Source organism: Zeus faber, assembly GCF_960531495.2.
Source record: "Zeus faber genome assembly, chromosome: 5".
Taxonomy (NCBI): Eukaryota; Metazoa; Chordata; class Actinopteri; order Zeiformes; family Zeidae; genus Zeus; species Zeus faber.
In genome coordinates, this window is record NC_137192.1 from 32,135,270 (window position 1) to 32,153,635 (window position 18,366).

Below are 18,366 nucleotides of genomic sequence, written 5' to 3' on the forward strand. Positions count from 1 at the left end.
GTTACTGTGCTTAACATTTTTCATGTATCAGTACTTACTGTGTTCAGCTGTAAGTATAGTCATATTTCCAAAGCAAATACCGGTACTTTTGACTCTACTCTATTTCTAATGCAGTCACATTGTTTTTGTAAAAACTAGTAATCTGGAGTACTTCTTACACGACTGATTAAAAAAAATATATAGTACATAGGCACTCTTTAGTTGCAACTCACGATATTGGATGGAACCAGACGAGGCATAGGGCTGCTCCAGTTTATTTTAAACTTGCAGACTTCAGCGTCTTATAAGGTGTGTGTGAGCTGCTCAGGTCAATATGACTCAACGCTTACAGAAAGACAATACAATCAGGATTCTTTTTGTTTAAATAGCAAACGGATGTTAGAGCCCAGTGCTCAGTCTTGTCACGTTTGCATAGCAGGCCGCCACCCAAACAAGACAAGCAAAACAATTTGAAGTTGGAACGCTGTTCACGTCTGGGAAAAAAAAAAGTGTTTTTTGTATTTAATTAAAAAAAAAAAAATAGCTTCACCCCCCTAACAAGAACTTTGTGAACACAGACAAGAACCCCAAACAAGTTTTGAACACACTTGCACCTTCAAAGGGTACATTGCAGAGCAAAAACATAACCAAAATATCGTATATCAGTGGTTGTATCCTCACTGAATTGTAAAAAAGTTCATTTACACAAGTACATTTACCAAAACAAGTACTTAAAAGGGTACTTTTAAAGTAGCAGTCTTCATACAAGCATCCTAACATCCTTGTGCCTTACAGAAATATTCCAAACATTTGAATGGCTTCCGCACATATTTTCAGTTCGCTGCTATTTTTGGCTGCTATATTTGAAGGTGTCCCTTTGGCACACAGACCTTTGCCAAGTCCACAGGTCAGTGATTATGAAAAAAGTTATTGTTGCCAGGGAATGAAGTGTAGGGAAGGAAAATGGCTGAATTGTCTTTTGCATGCCCTCCTCTTGGCGTTGCTGCTGTCACTATTATCTGAGGCAGTTTGATGCTGTAATAAGTTCAGGCTCCCAGCACAGACGCAGTTAGTTAGTGAGGCAGGGTGGTGATCCTCATGCTCTGACTAGCTATGGGATAGGAAACCATCGGCGTGGTGGCGTGGCTCATGGTGATGCCAGGCAACGGCTGTGCCATGGATACTGCAACTGGTGCTACAGACACAGCCACGGGTGCCATAGAAACAGCCGGCGCCATTCCCTGGGCAATGGTCTGTGCAAGGGCTGCTGCGAGGGGAGTGATTTCCGGATTGAGGTGTGGAAGTGGTGCTGTAGGCGGTGCAGAGTTAGTTGGCTGTGCTGTTGGGGCGCCTGTGGGGGCCACCAGGTCCTGCTGCGTGACTGGCCGAGGCTGTAGTCCAGCACTGCTCAGGGTGGTGTGAGTCTGAGCGATGCTGTGGTTGTAGGAGCTTACAGCTCCTACAACCACAGGTGTCACCAGACTCTGCTCCGTGGGGGCCGGTGTGGAAGACAACGTCAGTACCTTGGGCTGGCTCCGGAATTGGGCATTCTGCTCCAGCAGTACTTCATTGGTGGCTATAAGATTTGAAACCTGACGAATAGAGAGACAACATGAATTGGCAAAATATACAAAAGCATTTATTTTTTTCCATTATTCAAAACAATTTGATTCTAACCTGCTTCTTTAACTCTTCTACTCTCTTTCTCAGCAGGGAGTTTTCCTCTTCTAGAAACCTGTACTCCAGAGGGCGAGATGGCAAGGTGGCCTGAACCCCAAACTCGTAGTGGCATCCTCCACTGCCATCTGTCAGCCGCAGCCCCTCCAACCTCCGCCTCTTCAACTGTAACATTGTGTGATCTACAGGAGCCTCTAGGGGCCCCGTTTCAAAAAGCCCACTCTCAAACAGGGGTTCATACACAGAGCAGGAGCCCCTGTCAAAACGACGTTGTCCTAAAGGGCCTATGGATAAGCAACTGCCCATTCCTCCTCCCCCCACACCCCCAACTCCTGAGATGCCTGTGTCGCGACAGCCACCCAGGCTGGGGCAGCCCATTCCCATCACATTACTTCCACCGCCACCTCCAACAAGTCCTGATATCCCTCCACAGGCCCCTCCTACAGTCCCCCCACCGGCAGCACTAACCATCCCGCTGGCCCCTGGTCCTATAACCCCCCCCACTCCTACCCGGGCGGTTTCATACTCAAAGTCCTTCTTTACGTGGCGGAATTTGCATTTGTTGCCCCTCTGGCACTCCCCGTTAAGGAAGTCCCTGCAAATAGGTACCTCTCCCCGACTGTATGGCAGGTCCATGGGTGACAGCCCTAGCCGTGCTGCTACATTCCCTCGGAGTCTGAGTGGCAGCTCTCCCGTCTTCTTGTAATAGTCCTCGTCATCTTTGGAGCCGTGGACAAAGCGGCAGTTGGAGCGCATGCACTCTTTATTCTGATGGTCATGGCAGAAGATAAATTCATTCTTCTGCACGCCCAAGTCTGGTACCTCATTAAAGTCCGGGTGTCTAAATCGACAGCGTTTTCCTCTCTTGCACACATTCCGTATAAAGTCCCGGCAGACGCCGTCTGGAGCCACTCCAGAATTTAGACCTCCGCCCATGCCATTCCCACAGTTGTTGCCATTCCCAAGAGCCCCTCCGCCACCCATCGCCCCAGAGCCAGAGAGGTTGCCTCCTACACTGCCGGCTGATCCTACTCTGCCCTCACCTGAGCCCCCGCCTAAACCACACCCTGGTCCTCCCTCCTCACCCAGGCTGGCACCACTCCCACCACCACCTGACAGGTAGGAAGTGTCCCGGTCAGGCATGGCGCTTGGCCCCGCACAAGAAGAAAACAGCACTCATGTGTGTAGAGAGAGTTGACCTGGACGGGTAACCATAAGAAAACACTTGTAAAGGAGTGATGAAGGGCGATCAATATCAACTGATCTGTAGAACAGAAAAGAAAATTTAATACGTATTATGCTACAGAGCTGAACACTTTATGGGAAGCCAAGTGAAGATGCATTTTCAAATGAAGCCGACTATATCATAAACATTCACACATAGGGTCGCGACGACCATCTCTTCTCGTAATCAATTATTTGCAAACATTGTTGGGGACTGTAATGATTGCAACAGCTGGACACTGTAATTGAAAATTGTATCCAACACACAGTTATTTAAGAATAAATAATTTTTGTATCAACAAATAAATACTTTTTGTATCAACATGGCATTTCACCAGTGAATTATTTATGTGAATGACAGTACAATTTGTTCAGAGCACAGTGGGTGCTAAGACAAGTTGTTTTTAAAATGATAAACGGCTCAGGCCCTTATGAAATTGAACTAGAAATAAGAATTTAAAAGGTTATTCAACAACAAATTTTTTTGAAATTTTAACTTGACAACCGCATATAGCTGGGCGAAATAACAACTTAATATCAGTGTGGTCTGGGATTTTGTTTATAATATTGCAATATAGTTAAACGTTGTCTTTAAGGCTATGTTACAGTAAGTAATGACATTTTATAAATCCCATTGCCTTATCCCGCTGTTCTAATCAATGCCTCTACCTGCTTGGCTATAATATCTGTCTTCTTTTGTGTAAATAGCTTATGAGAGCACCAACAGCCACGCCAAAAATATCGTCCAATGATCGATATTGAGGCATTTGTCAAAAGAATATTGCGATATTTGATGTTGTCAATATGGCTCAGCCCTAGTATTTATATGTGACCATTGCTGTACATTTGGGTGCTTAGTTTGGTTAAGTACCCTAGATTCTGTCGAAGTGCAAGGAATAATTTACCCCATAGTGAACGAGTGAAGTAAAATATTACAGAAACTTTACGATTTTAAGTGCATAGTTTAGCTTTATCGGTCATTTTTAGCTTTATTATTTTAGTTATTTTTAAAATGTATTGTATATTGGCATTTTTATTTGTACTTCCTATTGTTATAACTTGTAGTATCTGATCATTTGTATTGCCTACTGGTTTGGTGTGAGTTGTTGTAAGACAGCAGTTTCCCTCCTGAGATAAATAAAGTATCTTTCCCGAATCGTTCGCGCTCTTCTATGTAGTCGACAGTCGGCTAATTGTTGTTAGCCATGCTCGCTAACGTGTGTAATTAACTCGTTTCGTCTTACCAGATCCATACACACGGTTAGAAGAGACTCCTATAAATGGTCACCTCTCGGTCGGATAGCGAAGAAGTGTATTTTATATTTTTAAGACGAAACACTACTGTTAAATCTGACGGTAACGACGCCGGGCAGACAGCACACGGCTAGCCGCTCCGTGCTGCTTGTGTTTCCTGGCGCATACAGCCTACGTCACCACACCTCGGTTATGCTGCCACCTGGTGGTCGTCGAGAGAAGGCGCCTTTTCCGGGGGTTTTCTGCCGAGACAGCTGGTTTATTTGCAATCTGCGAAAATAAAATCCTATTGTCGCGGCTATTAAAGCGTTGACTGGGAGCCGGTGGTGGGTTGACCAAACCTCATGAAGCGTGAGGGCTTTTCCTCCGGTTTGGGACCAAAGCAAGGCCGAAGCCTCGGAACATTGAAAACGGAGAGAACGGCGACACCTGGCGGTCGGAAGGAGCTACTGCACCCGCTCGACCTGGAGCCTGCGGGAGGAGCTCTGGTACAGTGGACACTTCGATTTCATAGTTTCAATGTCATATGTGCACAATAAAAAAAAAAACTATGAGAGTTTCTGTTTGTTTTTTTTGTTGTTGTTTTTGATCTTCTGATATTTGTCTCCAATTGTTAAAGAGCTGAAATAAATGGATGCATTCTAATCTTGATATGATTAAAATAAAAGTTAGGAAAGGGCGGAGAGAGAGTGACCCAGCAGTAAGAGGGGGTAGTAGACAGTTCAGTGGTTAGTAGACAATTCAGCGGTCTGTCCATGGACCATGGTTGCTAACACGCGGACCAATGGTTACTACCACTAAGGGGCGCTGGAGCTAGTGGTCCGGGGCAGTCTGGGGAGAGTGGTCGGTCCGTGGTCCTTGTGGCCCGTCCGTGGTCCTACGTACCAGATGTGTTCGGCTGTCAGATCGCGCCGTGTGTTCGCGCCGCAGACTGTTATGTAAATGAGCACATTTTGATTGCGCGATTCTTTGTGTAGAGAAAGAGATCTAATCAGCCCTAAGCAGCCCCTTGTCCTTGTGGTCCGGACCAGTTTCTTAGTGGTCCATCCATCCATCCATCTATCCATCTATCTATCTATCGATCATCACACGAAATTCAAAACACTGTACAACAATAACAATACAATCTAGGCTTGATCGACAGCAGCATATAATTCCGACAAAATATTATGAATTGTGGTGTTTGTCTCCATCAACGAAAACAATGCATTAATGGCTAACAAAAGCATAACACACAGCCAAAAGAAAGTGAAGGAGAGATGAGACGGAGGAGTGCGGTGGATTAGGACCCCTGACAGCCCACTGAGCAACTTGTCCGGATCACAAGGACGAGAGGCTGCTCACTGCAGAGCTAATGGGCTCCACCCTGAGGTCCAGCTGCACCCTAGCGAATGGTTCAAAATACTTTTTCTTTTCAAGTTTTACAGTTTTAGGTCATTGTTTGTTTAAGTCGATGTCTTCTCTACTGTTTTGTTTCCAATCACACTGGATCACCTGGAACTTTTCATACCTGTTTGTGATATCGAACGTGACGCCCCAGAAAAAAACAGCATTTCTTCTGGCAATGGGAAAGGTGTCAATCGCCTATTATTAGGTAATTCTGGAGTGAAAACGGTATTAGATCCCTTTCTCTACCCCAAAAAATCGCACAATCAAAATGTGCTCATTTAAATGGCAGTCTGCGGTGCAAACGCAGGGCGCAATCTGGTAGCCGAACACATCTGGTACGTGGGACAACATCTGGTACGTAGGTCCAGACCACTCACAAACTGGTCTGGAACTCTAGCTCCAGCGCCCCCTAGTGGTAGTAACCAGTGGTCCGTGGAGAGACCACTGAATTGGCTACAACCCCTGCCGCCAGTAGTCCAATGGATCCTCTGCAAATATTAATGATCAATCCTATACTTTCTTTTCTTTATTCTTTATCTCTTCATCATTTTGTTAATACCTCTAGTCTCCGCGCATATCTCTCCGACGTCGAGGCGCCCGTGGGGCGGTCGCAAAACGATCCGCACCACTTCCGGCGAATCACTGACGTCACAAGCCACGTGACAATCGCCACTCGCTACAAGCCCCGCCTCCAGCGCGCCGAGCTCCGCAGCAGTTCGAGCGGCGGCGTCAAACCCCCCGAAAAACATGCCGAGGCGGAGCGCGCTCACCTGGACGCCAGAGGCCGTGTGGGTCCTGGTGCCGGTGCTGGCCCTGGTCTGCGCGTCCGATCAGACCGGTCCTTCCGAGATGATGAACAACAACAACAATTACTACCAAACACTGGCGGTTGCACGGACAGCCACTGACAGGGAGATTAAAAAAGCCTTCCACAGGCTGGCCGTCAAGTTCCACCCCGACAAGAACAAGCGCTCCAATGCAGAGAAGGCGTTCAGGGAGATCGCTGAAGGTAACTACCATCACCCTGTATCATTTCTACATATTGCCCTTCATTCCACCATTTATTCTTCTTTCATGGGTTTCCACATATTGGCAAGATGGCAAAAATACAGATTTTGTTTAACTTTCCTGACACAGTACTACAGATCATAAATATAATTTATGAACTTCCTGTTTTTGTTGTTGTCACGGAGGAATATTGTTTGTTGATCATTTTTAGTTTCAATGTATATTGCCAATTCTTTTAAATCTGTATATATTATTGTTATAATTGCCTATTGTTTTGATGGGAGCATTTGGATAAAGTGTCTGTCTGTCTATCTTTACGTAGATATTGTGAGATACTGACTCTATTCTGTTACCTTTCAGCCTATGAGGTGCTCTCTGACAAGGAGAAGAGGAAGCAATATGATGAGTTGGGCCACGAGTCATTCTTGCAAAATGAGAACGGCTCCTATGAACCTGAGTCCAAACACGAGGACGACTTCTTCCATTTCAATTTGCATGATTTGTTCGACAGTTTGGAAGACGATGAGTTATTTCTGGGTGAGCCCAGCTACAGCTGGGGCTTCTCTATGAGCTCAGATGATGTGCAACATGAGAATCAAGGTGTTTTGGATAGTGACTTCTTTGATCTACACGACCATTTTTATAAGTTATATGAGGATGACCATGAGCACTTTTAATTGAATAAAACCCTGTGAGATCCCACCAATGTTGAACCGTGTACAACTGTATATGTAATGCAAGCTATTTAATAAAGTTTATTTACTAAATTGTATAGCATTAATCTTTTAAATTCAATACACGCAGCACTGCATAATGTGCAATTCTATGGCCATATTCTTTCAATAACTGACACAAACTCCAAATGCTGCAGTGGCTCATTTCCCACAAAGAAAATTATTGTATAGTGAAAGATAATCTTGATGTTATATTTACACATTTATCAATATTTTCCACCTGGCCTTCCAAATGGCCCATTGAGCCGATGATATGGGACATCACATATTGATAGATGATCACCAAAAGGAATCCTGATTGGCTCGTAACTGGATGGCTACTTTGAAACAAAATATTATGCATTTGAAGTGCAGAGATCAGAGCATGTAGATATGTTGCAGAAAAATGTTGGAGAACAACGAGGTACAACTAAAACTGGCTCCATCACACCCCACAGGGATCCAGTGGGCTGGATGGTTTTTTTAATTTTTTTTTTTTATAAGTCTGTGTTTATACTCCTTTATTCCAATCCAGTACAGTAGCACTGATGCACCAGAACTTAAAAATCAAACAAACTATTTATTCTCCTCTTTCATGGGACACTGTCACTGTAACATCAGGTTTCTACGGTTGTTGTTCTGAGGCTGGTATCCGCTCAGCACCTGATTGAGCTGCTGTGTTCCCTTTCCTGAGTGGGCGTGTCTGTCCGTAGTTACTGACTAACACACGTTTTACTCATCTTCCTTTCCCCTGCACCAGCAATTTTCTGCCGGCATTTTTCATCCCTCCCTCCCAGGGCCAGTGTGCACTTTGGCCCAGAGGATATCCTGCGCTTTCTCAGCAGTTGGTTCGTGTGAGTACACAGGAGCCATTAGGAGAACACTGTACTGTGCACTGTGTCGCTTTGTCTTCTCTCAAGATAGGAGAAGATCCAACTGTCTCTCAGGCTCAACCTTAGAATTGAATTGTAGCTTTCAAGACTGCAAATGATGGTAAGTATGAGATTATATATTCAGTGGCTGAAATTGTCATTCGCTTTCAACTTGGGATCATCATGTGACGCAGACACGCCCTTGGACAGTGCTGCAACAGTCTTCTGCCCTATGCTTTCATTTGCGTACATTACAGTTTAGTCTAGTTTGCATACAACTCGCTAATTCAAATTTCCTATTTGCATTCATATCATTGCTTAGTTCTGAATAGAGTTCATCCAAAACTCTTCCCCCTCCCTCCTCCTATTTGCTTTAGGAAGAGGATAAAGAAGTGATATCCTCTAATCTGAGTGTGGGCGCCAACTCTATCAGGGTCACAGAGGCAGTGATAGACGGGGAAGCGCTAACCTTCATCATCATTTCCCAAAAGGTAAGGAGCTCATTTGCGTGCCGAGCCGTTGGGGTAACACCATCGGCAATGTTAACGTATTTCTTTTGGAGATGTGATGTGATGTGTTATTCTGGTGATAACCATGTATAGCAGCCCGAGCATGTCTGTATTAATAACTGTCTGGTGTTTGTTTCTTGCCGAAGCTGTCTGGAACAGGGGAGCACCATGTGGACAGGACTTACGAGGATTTTGAGTGGCTGCAGCAGCACCTGTTCTCCCTGGAGGACGAGCCCGGGATACAGGGGATTATAGTCAGTGTGAACTCCCTCTCAATTCTAATCCGATGACTCGTAAACCCCACACTCATTTGCCGATAACGGCTTGAGAAACGATTTCGCTCGCTGAAGGGAGAGCTCACAGAAAGACGCACAATGCTGGAGAGAATTCGCCGCAATTTGGTCAAACAGGAGGAATGTCTTCAAATTAAATCCGTAGCTTGGCTCATTTGTGACTTTCTTCACCTCCCCAACAAAAGTGTTTCATATACTAAATGTTATGTTCTTTTGTCAGTTCCCACCACTTCCAGCCAAAGTGCCACTGAATGCTTCAGCTAAGGTTGTCAAACAGCTCGGTATGTACTTCTGCGTTATGTTTGATGCTTTTTCAAGGCATTGCCGTTTCCAAAATCAACTACATGTCTGACGTTTCCGGTTGAGAACGTGTTGTTGCAGGGTCATCACAGTTTGTCCGCAGAGCTGATATGGTCAACATGGCTTGCCACTGGTTTTCTTCACTAGGTTTTTTAGCCGTTGGGGAGGATTTTGGGCCGTATTGCGCGGCACTGGAGACGTATCTCCAGCACGCTGCTGCTCACCCCACACTCAATAAAAGCAAAGGCCTGGACGCATTCCTTACCAGCTCAGAGGTAGGTGCACAACAACAAATATACCTTTAATAGCCCCTTTTTTAAAGCACACAGAAACAGAAGGCGGTAAAACGTTTATCTATATTGAGAGGGTGATTCGCCCGAATATATTTTTTATATACATTTTTTTCTGTCGATCAATAAAGGGGAAAAGAGAAGTGTAAAAATGTTACGTTTTCTGAGATAAGAAAGACAAATCACACCCACACCCTAGTACAAAAAGAGTGGTTAAAAGAGCAGTAGAGGGATGTAAAATGTTTTATTCACACTGACTGCTGGATATGTTTATGATTAACCAGCGAGCTGCAAGAAAAACAAATATTGAACTTTTGTTAGAAGTAGAAAATATGCTAAACTATCGAATTTCTTTTGCAATAAATGATGGTGTCTGAAGAAATATCATCACTGTAATTCCCACCTGTGTGTGTGCGTGTGTGTGTGCGCGTGCGTGTCTGTCTGTCTGTCTGTCTGTCTGTCTGTCTGTGGGTGTGCACTGAATCTCAATGTTGTTGAATTTTAGGGAACTTTCTGCAAAATAAAACTGTGAAACGTATTTCATATAAAAGGGTGTCTCTACTTGATCTGCCTAAACTTTGTCAAAATCGAGAGAAACTGAGAAAAAGAAAAACATATATATATATAATATTTTGTAAAACATTGATGCAAATTCATGAGGGAATGTAAGTCATGCATTCTTTCTCTTCTTTGGAGGTAAATTATGGAAGTGGAGACATGAAATTAGCAGATGAATCGTGACTCATCCGTTGAGCACATTTATCTGCTTATCTGACTCAGATCTGGTGTTTGTTTAATTTCTGCCCTGTTACTGCTCGAAGGAGAGCTTCTCGTGAACATGCGTAACTGCTGTACCTTCAAACGAAAATAAAGAGTATCAACCGATTTAAATTTCATTAAAAGAGTGCTCATTTAAATGTAATTTGAATTAATTTTAAAGAGTGAAAATGTAACAAATCAGAAGCTGGTATCAAAAGGTTGCACCTGTATCTACACATATTGAACTAAATTGTGTTTGTCTCTTTAAATACCAATTGAATAAAAAATTTTTTTATCCAGGATGAATAAAAGTTTATTTGCTTCTTCAGCCTCCAGGTCAGAAGGTGAAGAAAGGGATTTTCAATCGTCTGTCTCAGGCCGTGGAAGGGATCAGGAAAGAAGGCCACAAGGTCAAGTTTTCCACGACTTGATGGAAGATTAAATTGACATTTTTTTGTTTTTTATTTTATTTTTATTTTTTTAATGATCACTGTGTCTGCAGGACGTGGACAACTTCTTTCAAAATGAGCGAGATCACAACCTGATCCTCACCGGATTCACCAAGACAGCGGCCGAGGTCTGTCTGTCTGTGTCTGTCTGTCTGTTGGTCTGTCTGTCTGTCTGTCTCTATGTCCATCTATCTGTCCGTCTATTTGACTGACTCTCTGTTCGTCATATCTTCTATTTGTCTCAGAGATTTCTGGACGTGGTGCTGAGCGAACAAAGTAAGAAATTCAAATGAAGTGGTTGATTAAATGTGTATTCATATCTCAGCTATATGTTCATTATTAATTGCAACTACAACACTAGACACAGAAGCTTACTGTGTTTGGAAAGTTAAGATTGTATATTGGAAGTTGGAATAAATAAATACACCTTTAAGTTGCTTTTATCTTTTCCCAACATGTACTGATACTAATTATTTTTCCCTCTAGTTAATCCCATCCACCTTCCACTCACCACATTAAACCAAACATGTCTCCCCCTTCCTTCCTAATTCCACTGCAGAAATAGCCATGGCCTGTGGCCACTTCTCCACTGCCCTCCACCTCTGTGTAGAACCAGGAGAGGATCCGAACAAACAAGCCTTCTCTAAGTAAGAGAACTGTTGTATTATATCCACATATACATTTCCAGTGTGCAAAACCATGATGAAATGGTCAACACAGATTAAAAAAATGTTAATTTTACTTTTCCAGGATCAGTGTGAAAATGTCCGAGGTCATTGGTTCTGTGGGGGTAAGGTGTTTTCCTTCCTCCTCAATCACTTTTCTACAACCTTGTTTGTGCTTGTTGGGGGTTTTTTTCTAAGTGTGAAATTATTTGCACTTTGTCTCTTCACAAACAGAAAAACATGGAGAGTGTGGCTGAGAACAACACAAACACCCTGGGGCTGGGCCTGGACCTGGAGTTCCACTACCTGGAGGCAGAGAAGGTCCGACTTCTGACATGAAAAGCCAGTCACTCAGGCAGTATATTACAGTGTGGTTAAGAGCACGATTCAATTCAATGCAAATCTCATTTAATAAGTATTTTTAATAATTTTCTTTCCTCAACTACATGCAATTTTTGCCATGTTAATATGTGATAGGTCATATACAGAAAAGTCTGACTAAAAGGCTACTGGCTTCTTGATTTCTGGGCTTTTTGTGCTCACATATCGTAGAACAACATTCGAGCCGTGTGCTTCATGCATAGAAATCTGTGTTTGACGTGCAGGAGATGCTATTCAGGAGAACCTGCAAACTGGTGGAGCTGGAGAGTGCCAGCAGGAATGCAGAGAGAGCCAAACCGGTGAAGAAGGCTGCCGTGAGTGTTTAGAACATGCATGATCTAGTCAGCGCACACATGCAGTTCCGCCAGTGGCCACCAGGTGTCGGTATTTACCCACGACATGCAAAGGCCCGATAAGACCATGTGAGCTGGAAGTGTAACCATTTAATTTGCTTTCATCGACACCACGTATCTAGTCATGATAATATGCCCCCCGTGTCCATCAGATGGAGGAGTTCAAGAAGGAGACAGAGAAGGACTTTGATCACCTCTCTGCTGTTGCTAAGCAAGAGGTAATGATCTTTCCCATTCCCCTGCACGAGCCATAATGACTGAATATGAGATAATCAAAAGGGATGAGATGGAACTTCAACTCCTCCACTCCTCCAGTCCCCTTCCTTCATAATAATTGGATTCACAACAATTGAGATGTAAGAGAGCAATGTCCAGTGTGTGTGTGTGTGTGTGTGTGTGTGTGTGTGTGTGTGTGTGTGTGTGTGTGTGTGTGTGCGCGCGCGCGTGCGCGCAGATCGCACGGTTCCGGCGTGTGCGCGTGGAGAGGCTGCGGCACACTCTGATCCAGTGGTGTGAGAAGCAGCTCCTCGCAGCCAAGGACAGTGCGGAGCTGTACAGCCAGCACCTCCAGGCCTTCAGAGGGATGGCCCAGTGACACCCCCCCCCGCAGCACCCATTACTCTCCCCCAGTCAGCACCTACACACACACACACACACACACACACACACACGCACATGCCAAGGACCCACACATTGCAAATTACACACATGCACACTATTCTATCTCGCACAGTCACAGCAATAAAGTCCCTGTGGAAATGAAGGTTTTGAATTTCTCGCATTTGTGTATGTGTGTGCGTGTGTGCGTGTGCGCTCTTCGGCGTTTTATTTTTATGTCACCCGTGAGCAGCACAATATAAAGTGTGATTAATTGATCGCCGAACACCTTTGCTTGTCTGTGCGTGTGTCTCTCTCCCTTGGATCATTAATCAATCGGTTTGACTGCGCCTGCAAGGGCACGGACACCAAGGACGCACACACCGTGCTGACTCCATCCCGGCTGCGCGCGCGGTCTTTATCGGTGATTTATCCGTTTATTCATTTGTTTCCCCTCGTTGTGCTCTGTAAACTCATGGCCATAGTGGAGATTTGTCTCGGCGTCGTCTGAGTGCGAACCCAGCCTCCTCCTTGGTTTGGGAGATCCGGGAGCAGAGTCTGCAGAAATGGCGTTGAGTGTTTAATGTCACCTTCCCTCCCCTTTCGCCGTACTCTGGGCTGCGGGGTGATATCTGGGCTCTGCTGTGTTCTTCATCCCATCGGTTACGGACGGTAATCTCTCTTTTGGATGAATAAGGAGGAGTGTAGTTCCCATTTCAGTAAATTAGAGAGAGATGGATGGCGGGGCTTACAAGAAGAGAGGGGGCGGCCGAGTATCCGCCTCTCTGGCAGTGAGAGAGTGCTCCGATACTGACCTGATTCCCCCCGAATCCCATGTCAATACCGCACCTGTATACACTGCTGTGCCAAAAGCAGAGTAAACGCGCAACGCAACTGCTTCTCTCCAATCTTCACATGGTTTTCCTAGAACCACATCAGCATTTGTCTAAGACTTTTTTGATGGTTTTTTTTATATTGACATTAATATTATACTGTCGCTGTATACAGTAGTCATAAATGTATATCCGCTCTGGCAGCCTTTGAAGCTATTTGAGCAACTTATCAAACCTAAAATCCATCCCAAATACAAAGTTGTTACAACGAGGCAGAATAAAAGCTCAGACAAATGGGGGTTTATGATCCATGTTAATGACCCAGTGATTTTACCTCTTCATTATATAAGCTTATTCCCACCAGAATCAAATGCTGTGTATATAGACCTTGAAAAGTGGGATGTGAGTATTAAAATGCATGAAGATCACACAGCATTGACATTTGACATTTCACTGCATATATGTATGAAAGTATGTATATGTATGTGACGAATAAACCTCTTGAATCTCTTGAATCTCAACACGTGAGGATGTAGTGCAGGATGTAGTGCAATCCAGTTATTAGTCTTTGCCATAATGCATCCATTCTGCTGCGTGTCACTGTGTCATACAACATGAATATCATGCTGAGTGGCCATATTTATGCTATTTACTGTATGCCCGTGGTTTCTGTACACAGGCGCCACCTTTTTGACCCAGATGAAGGACGCACAGATAATGGAGCTGCTCCGTGTATGGTGTGTGTGGGTCTATGTTTGATACTTGCTTTCCAGACAAAAAGATGCATTTAGGGCTGATTAAGTAGAGTGGCTCATTGCTGGTGGGTGGAAAGCTCTCAGTGCACGGTCCCCGAGCTCAACTGGTGTGTCAGTCACTAAATGAAGCCAATTGCCGACTGGACACGAAGAGACAGGACCCTGAGTAAAATAAGGTAAGGAATTACAAAGTACTACAAGGTGCCTAAAGGTACTACAAGGCACAACAAGTTGCTTCTAGGTACTACAATGTACTTGAAGGCCCTGTGATACAAGGTACCACAAGGTACAACAAGGTGTTTAAAGGTACCACAAGGTACCTCTAGGTAATACAAGGTGCCTAAAGTTACTCCAGTACAAGGTACCTCAAGGTACTGCAAGGTGCCTAGGGGAGAGGTACCACAAGGTGATACAAAGTACTACAAGGTACTTCAGAGTACTTCAATGTGTCATTATTGTATATGGTGAAAATATTTAATCAGCAGTGAACACCTACAATTGAATCCCAATGTTTGTATTGGAAATGTTTTATGGTTTCACATTCATTGTTTGATGTTAAGTCATAAAACCACGCACACTGATTTACAGGGAGCTCCAATAACAGCTAAAGCTGAATCCTTGGCAGTGAAATCACACAGGCCTAGTTTAATTGGTGCCATGGGTCTTGACGACCCATTATTCTGAAACCCCAATAGTGTCCCATTGGATATGTCCCATTGCACATGGAAAACACCCTAACACAGCGTTGCACTGCTGCCTCACAGCAAGAAGGTCCTGGGTTCGATTCCCGCCTGGCGGTGCTGTCATTGTTATCTCCCGATTAGGGTCCTTTCTGTGTGAAGTTTGCGTGTTCTCCCGGTGCTCACATGGGGTTTTCTCCATCTAACATCAATAAGGAGCCCCCACTAAAAACTTGCACAACATTGTTTGACCAGCGATGGGCTTTTATAACCAGGTCCCCGGGCGCGTCATTGAATGCTGCCCACTGCTCCTGGCTGCCCCCTGGAGGAAGGACAAGCCAGGATGGGTCGCATGCAGAAAACTCATTTTACTGGCCACCATTTGAAGCATGTATGTGCTGGTCGCCGTAACTGGTGTATTTGTGGCTGGGTCTTGTAACTGCTCACATTTGGTATTATTTGGAGTAGGGACACCAAATATGGGCTGCTGTGCAGGCTGGTGGAGGGGCGAATGGGCTTGGCTGTTGTGGGGGCTGCTTGGAGGGGTGGCCTGGCTGCTGGGCGGCTGGATGGTCCCGGCGGTGGCTGCTGGGCAGAGCAGCTAGCTGCAGGCAATTACCCGTGGTGGTTGCTGCGGCTGCTACTCCTCGGGTCCTCCGCTGGGCATCCTGGGTGCTGCTGCTTCTAATCAGGAGAGGGCTGGTGCCGTGGCCGCCCTTTGACCCGCTGGTGGCTCCAGGGCATCTTCGGACGGCACCGTCCCCGTTCAGGCGCCACTGTGGCATTTTCGCCTGCCACACGGCACCCGAGTGGCATTTTCAGGGCAACACCAAAAAAAACAACACACCAGTTGAATGTAGCTAGTAGGCAAAGTGGAACAAGCCCGAAGCAGCGGAAAACGTGTCATGACAAAGGCTCCTCTCCTGCATGTGTGGGGATGGGGGTTTTACCTGTTGCTCGTTGATTACTCTCACCATCAACAGGCGTGCAGCCACCCTGATCCTGGGCCCAATTACCTAGACCCAAGACAGCTGTGGCTGCTCAAACCAGACCACCCCCACATCCTAGTAAACTATTCATGATTGATCAGAAGGGAGCGTTTGAATTGATTGGTTGGTCCTGACACCCATGTCAGAAAATATCCCAGATGCCTTTTTAAATCAAAGATGCCTGACATGACATCTAACTGCTGACGTAGAGAGATGTAGGGACTCAGAAAAAACTTGCTTTTCAACATCCAAGCAACCACAGTGTTTTCCCTTTGGATCAGGTGACTCATCATTCCCTCTACATGTTTCTGAAAGGTTAGCTGTTGTACAATACATACATTTAATCAGTGGACTGCAGTCCATAGCACATTTTCCCCAAAAATTACACGAACAACACAATCCATGGGACAAAGTTAAATCTCTTAAGCCCAGCTCTGGTGGCAGCGCTTGAGTGGGTCTGTTAGATTCATGTTTACTGTATAATATTATAATGTTCCCTCCTTCTAGTGGAGTCACAGAGCTGCAAATCATTAGACTTGCTAATGTAGTCCATTTCTCTCCTCATTGCTAAAAAAATCCATAAATATTTATACTCGGGCTGCATCCCCCCCAGCTGCTTGTCGTGTGTTAAAGGAATTGCCACTGATGGCATAATGTTTTTAATGAGTTTGCAGGCAGCAAAAAAAAAATAATGTCAGCGCTCGTGGATGGGCTGACAAGCACAGGTTATGACTTCTCTATCAGTCTTAATTGACAACAGAGGTTTATGTTCTGATAAACACCCACGTTTCTCCACCTCTGCCTCCGCATGGAAAACACTACAGAGAGAGAGAGATGCTGTTCCACTGGGATGATGTTTCTATTTCTGTAGTGACATAAGGTGAATGTCATAAGGGAAACTAAATTAAAACAACAACGTGTAAATGGAGACATATCAATGCATGCACGTATTTCCAGTGGAATACACACACACACACACACACACACACACACACACACACACACACACACACACACACACACACACACACATTCATTCACACACCAGAGGGGGGAAAAAAATCAATTATTTATCAATTTTTTCCAGGATAATGGGTCGTGCTCTTCACTCGAGGGGTCATGTGGTCACATGTCGCCAGCACATGGCTGTTTTAACCAACACTGTACATCAGCAGCAGCTTTCCCTCCCAGTGGATGTCAATAATGCAGCAGTGATTGTATAGAATATCTAACAGTGGTAACTTACACTGAAAAATAATCCCTTTTACATCGTAAGTAACTCAGGTTTGTATATTTCGGTTATATAAGTGAGATCTGGGGGGATGTGATCTGTCCGTCTTATTGGTTGGCTCTTTGTCGCTGTCACGGCACCTGAACCTCCAGAGTCACCCGTGGGACCTGCGATGAGACAATCTGGGATGTGGGATAAGAAGAAAATGAAATAATTCCGTTTTGTTATTTCGTTATGTTTTCAGCGTGGAAGTGACCTGGAGGTTTCATGAGAATGATTTGATTGACATGTGAACCCTGCAATGAGTCGCATTGACTTTCATTCATCATCAATACACAATATACAATCACAATACTTTACTTTTTAGAAACGCTCCCAGAGCGTACTGCCTTTCCCTCAAATTAAATCAAAACTCCTTTTTCGATCATTGGGAGTCAACCTGAGTGACTGGCATTAGAAGACATCCCCATTGCACTGATTATTGTTAGCACTATGAAAAAAATAAAATAAAGTTATGATAAAAAAAAAAAGGATATTTCCTTTAATGAAACAGTAACAATGGCATAAAGGCAACCAACTAACCGACAGGCATCCCAGACCGACAAACATGCACAGCTTGAGTATGCATATGATTAATACAGTGTTGTTTTTGTGCATTAGATGTTAAAACCCTCCAAAATCACCTCCTCACCTTTCCTGCTGCTGCGGTCCACACTGACGGGGACACGGCAGGAGGGGGCGGATGGGACTCCACTATCACGTGGCTCTGAAAGCCGCTATTAAAATTCACTTTGAGATAATACATGTAAAGTCTTATTAAATCTCTGCCAGAGATAATGCATGTTAAACTCCCATTATGTTCTCATTGGAAGGCACTGTGCCTGCTGCAGTGCTGATTGTGTTTTTAATCAGATTCTCCCGCCGCAAAGAAAACAAGGACTAATAGAAGGGAAGGCTCTAAAAAAACAGGCTGAGGAAGCGGCGCCAATTTCCTTTCGCCCGGGCCAGAATAAGATTCTGCTTTTTTGGGTTTTTTTTTTTTTTTACATAATGAAAGTAAATGTGAGGAGAGGATGTGAATTGGGATTTGTGTTCTCTGTCTTGTAATAATGTGTAACTGCAGAGCTTAATGATTAGTTTGAACGGGAAAGAAAACGTAGCAAAAA

The 18,366-nt window shown here is 44.5% G+C and overlaps 3 protein-coding genes across 4 annotated transcripts; 2 read left to right on the forward strand and 1 right to left on the reverse strand.

Moving 5' to 3' along the window:
• Positions 1–280: 280 nt before the first annotated feature.
• Positions 281–4,201, reverse strand: zc3h10 (zinc finger CCCH-type containing 10). Of its 2 annotated transcripts, XM_080001635.1 has the most exons (3): positions 4,125–4,201; positions 1,657–2,920; positions 281–1,571 (listed from the first exon to the last, which is right to left on the reverse strand). In XM_080001635.1, the coding sequence occupies exons 2-3, from the start codon at positions 2,797–2,799 to the stop codon at positions 1,053–1,055; spliced, it is 1,662 nt and encodes a 553-aa protein (XP_079857761.1). In that variant the 5' UTR covers positions 2,800–2,920; positions 4,125–4,201; the 3' UTR covers positions 281–1,052. The 2 variants fall into 2 exon arrangements, with proteins under 2 accessions (XP_079857761.1, XP_079857760.1); XM_080001634.1 differs by lacking the exon at positions 4,125–4,201 and having other exon boundaries at positions 1,657–3,137.
• Positions 4,202–6,270: 2,069 nt separating this feature from the next.
• Positions 6,271–7,291, forward strand: LOC307230701 (dnaJ homolog subfamily B member 9-like; the record flags this gene model as incomplete). The annotated part of the gene is made up of 2 exons (XM_080001138.1): positions 6,271–6,532; positions 6,892–7,291. 2 exons carry the CDS (start codon positions 6,271–6,273, stop codon positions 7,206–7,208), a joined length of 579 nt encoding a protein of 192 aa, XP_079857264.1. The 3' UTR covers positions 7,209–7,291.
• An 806-nt stretch (positions 7,292–8,097) lies between these two features.
• Positions 8,098–12,840, forward strand: LOC307230459 (sorting nexin-5). Its single transcript, XM_080000874.1, has 14 exons — positions 8,098–8,237; positions 8,494–8,607; positions 8,772–8,879; positions 9,139–9,199; positions 9,366–9,493; positions 10,597–10,677; positions 10,770–10,844; positions 10,962–10,992; positions 11,276–11,363; positions 11,467–11,506; positions 11,616–11,702; positions 11,987–12,076; positions 12,268–12,333; positions 12,570–12,840. The coding sequence occupies exons 1-14, from the start codon at positions 8,232–8,234 to the stop codon at positions 12,708–12,710; spliced, it is 1,116 nt and encodes a 371-aa protein (XP_079857000.1). The 5' UTR covers positions 8,098–8,231; the 3' UTR covers positions 12,711–12,840.
• The last annotated feature ends 5,526 nt before the right edge of the window (positions 12,841–18,366 follow it).

Coding starts and splice junctions, on each gene's coding strand:
- zc3h10 (XM_080001635.1), bottom strand. CDS start 2,799: ATGCCTGACCGGGACACTTCCTACCTGTCAGGTGGTGGTGGGAGTGGT. Junction 1,572..1,656: donor TAGAAGAGTTAAAGAAGCAG/GTTAGAATCAAA, acceptor TCTATTCGTCAG/GTTTCAAATCTTATAGCCAC.
- LOC307230459 (XM_080000874.1), top strand. Junction 10,993..11,275: donor CGTGGTGCTGAGCGAACAAA/GTAAGAAATTCA, acceptor ATTCCACTGCAG/AAATAGCCATGGCCTGTGGC. Junction 12,334..12,569: donor CTGCTGTTGCTAAGCAAGAG/GTAATGATCTTT, acceptor GCGTGCGCGCAG/ATCGCACGGTTCCGGCGTGT.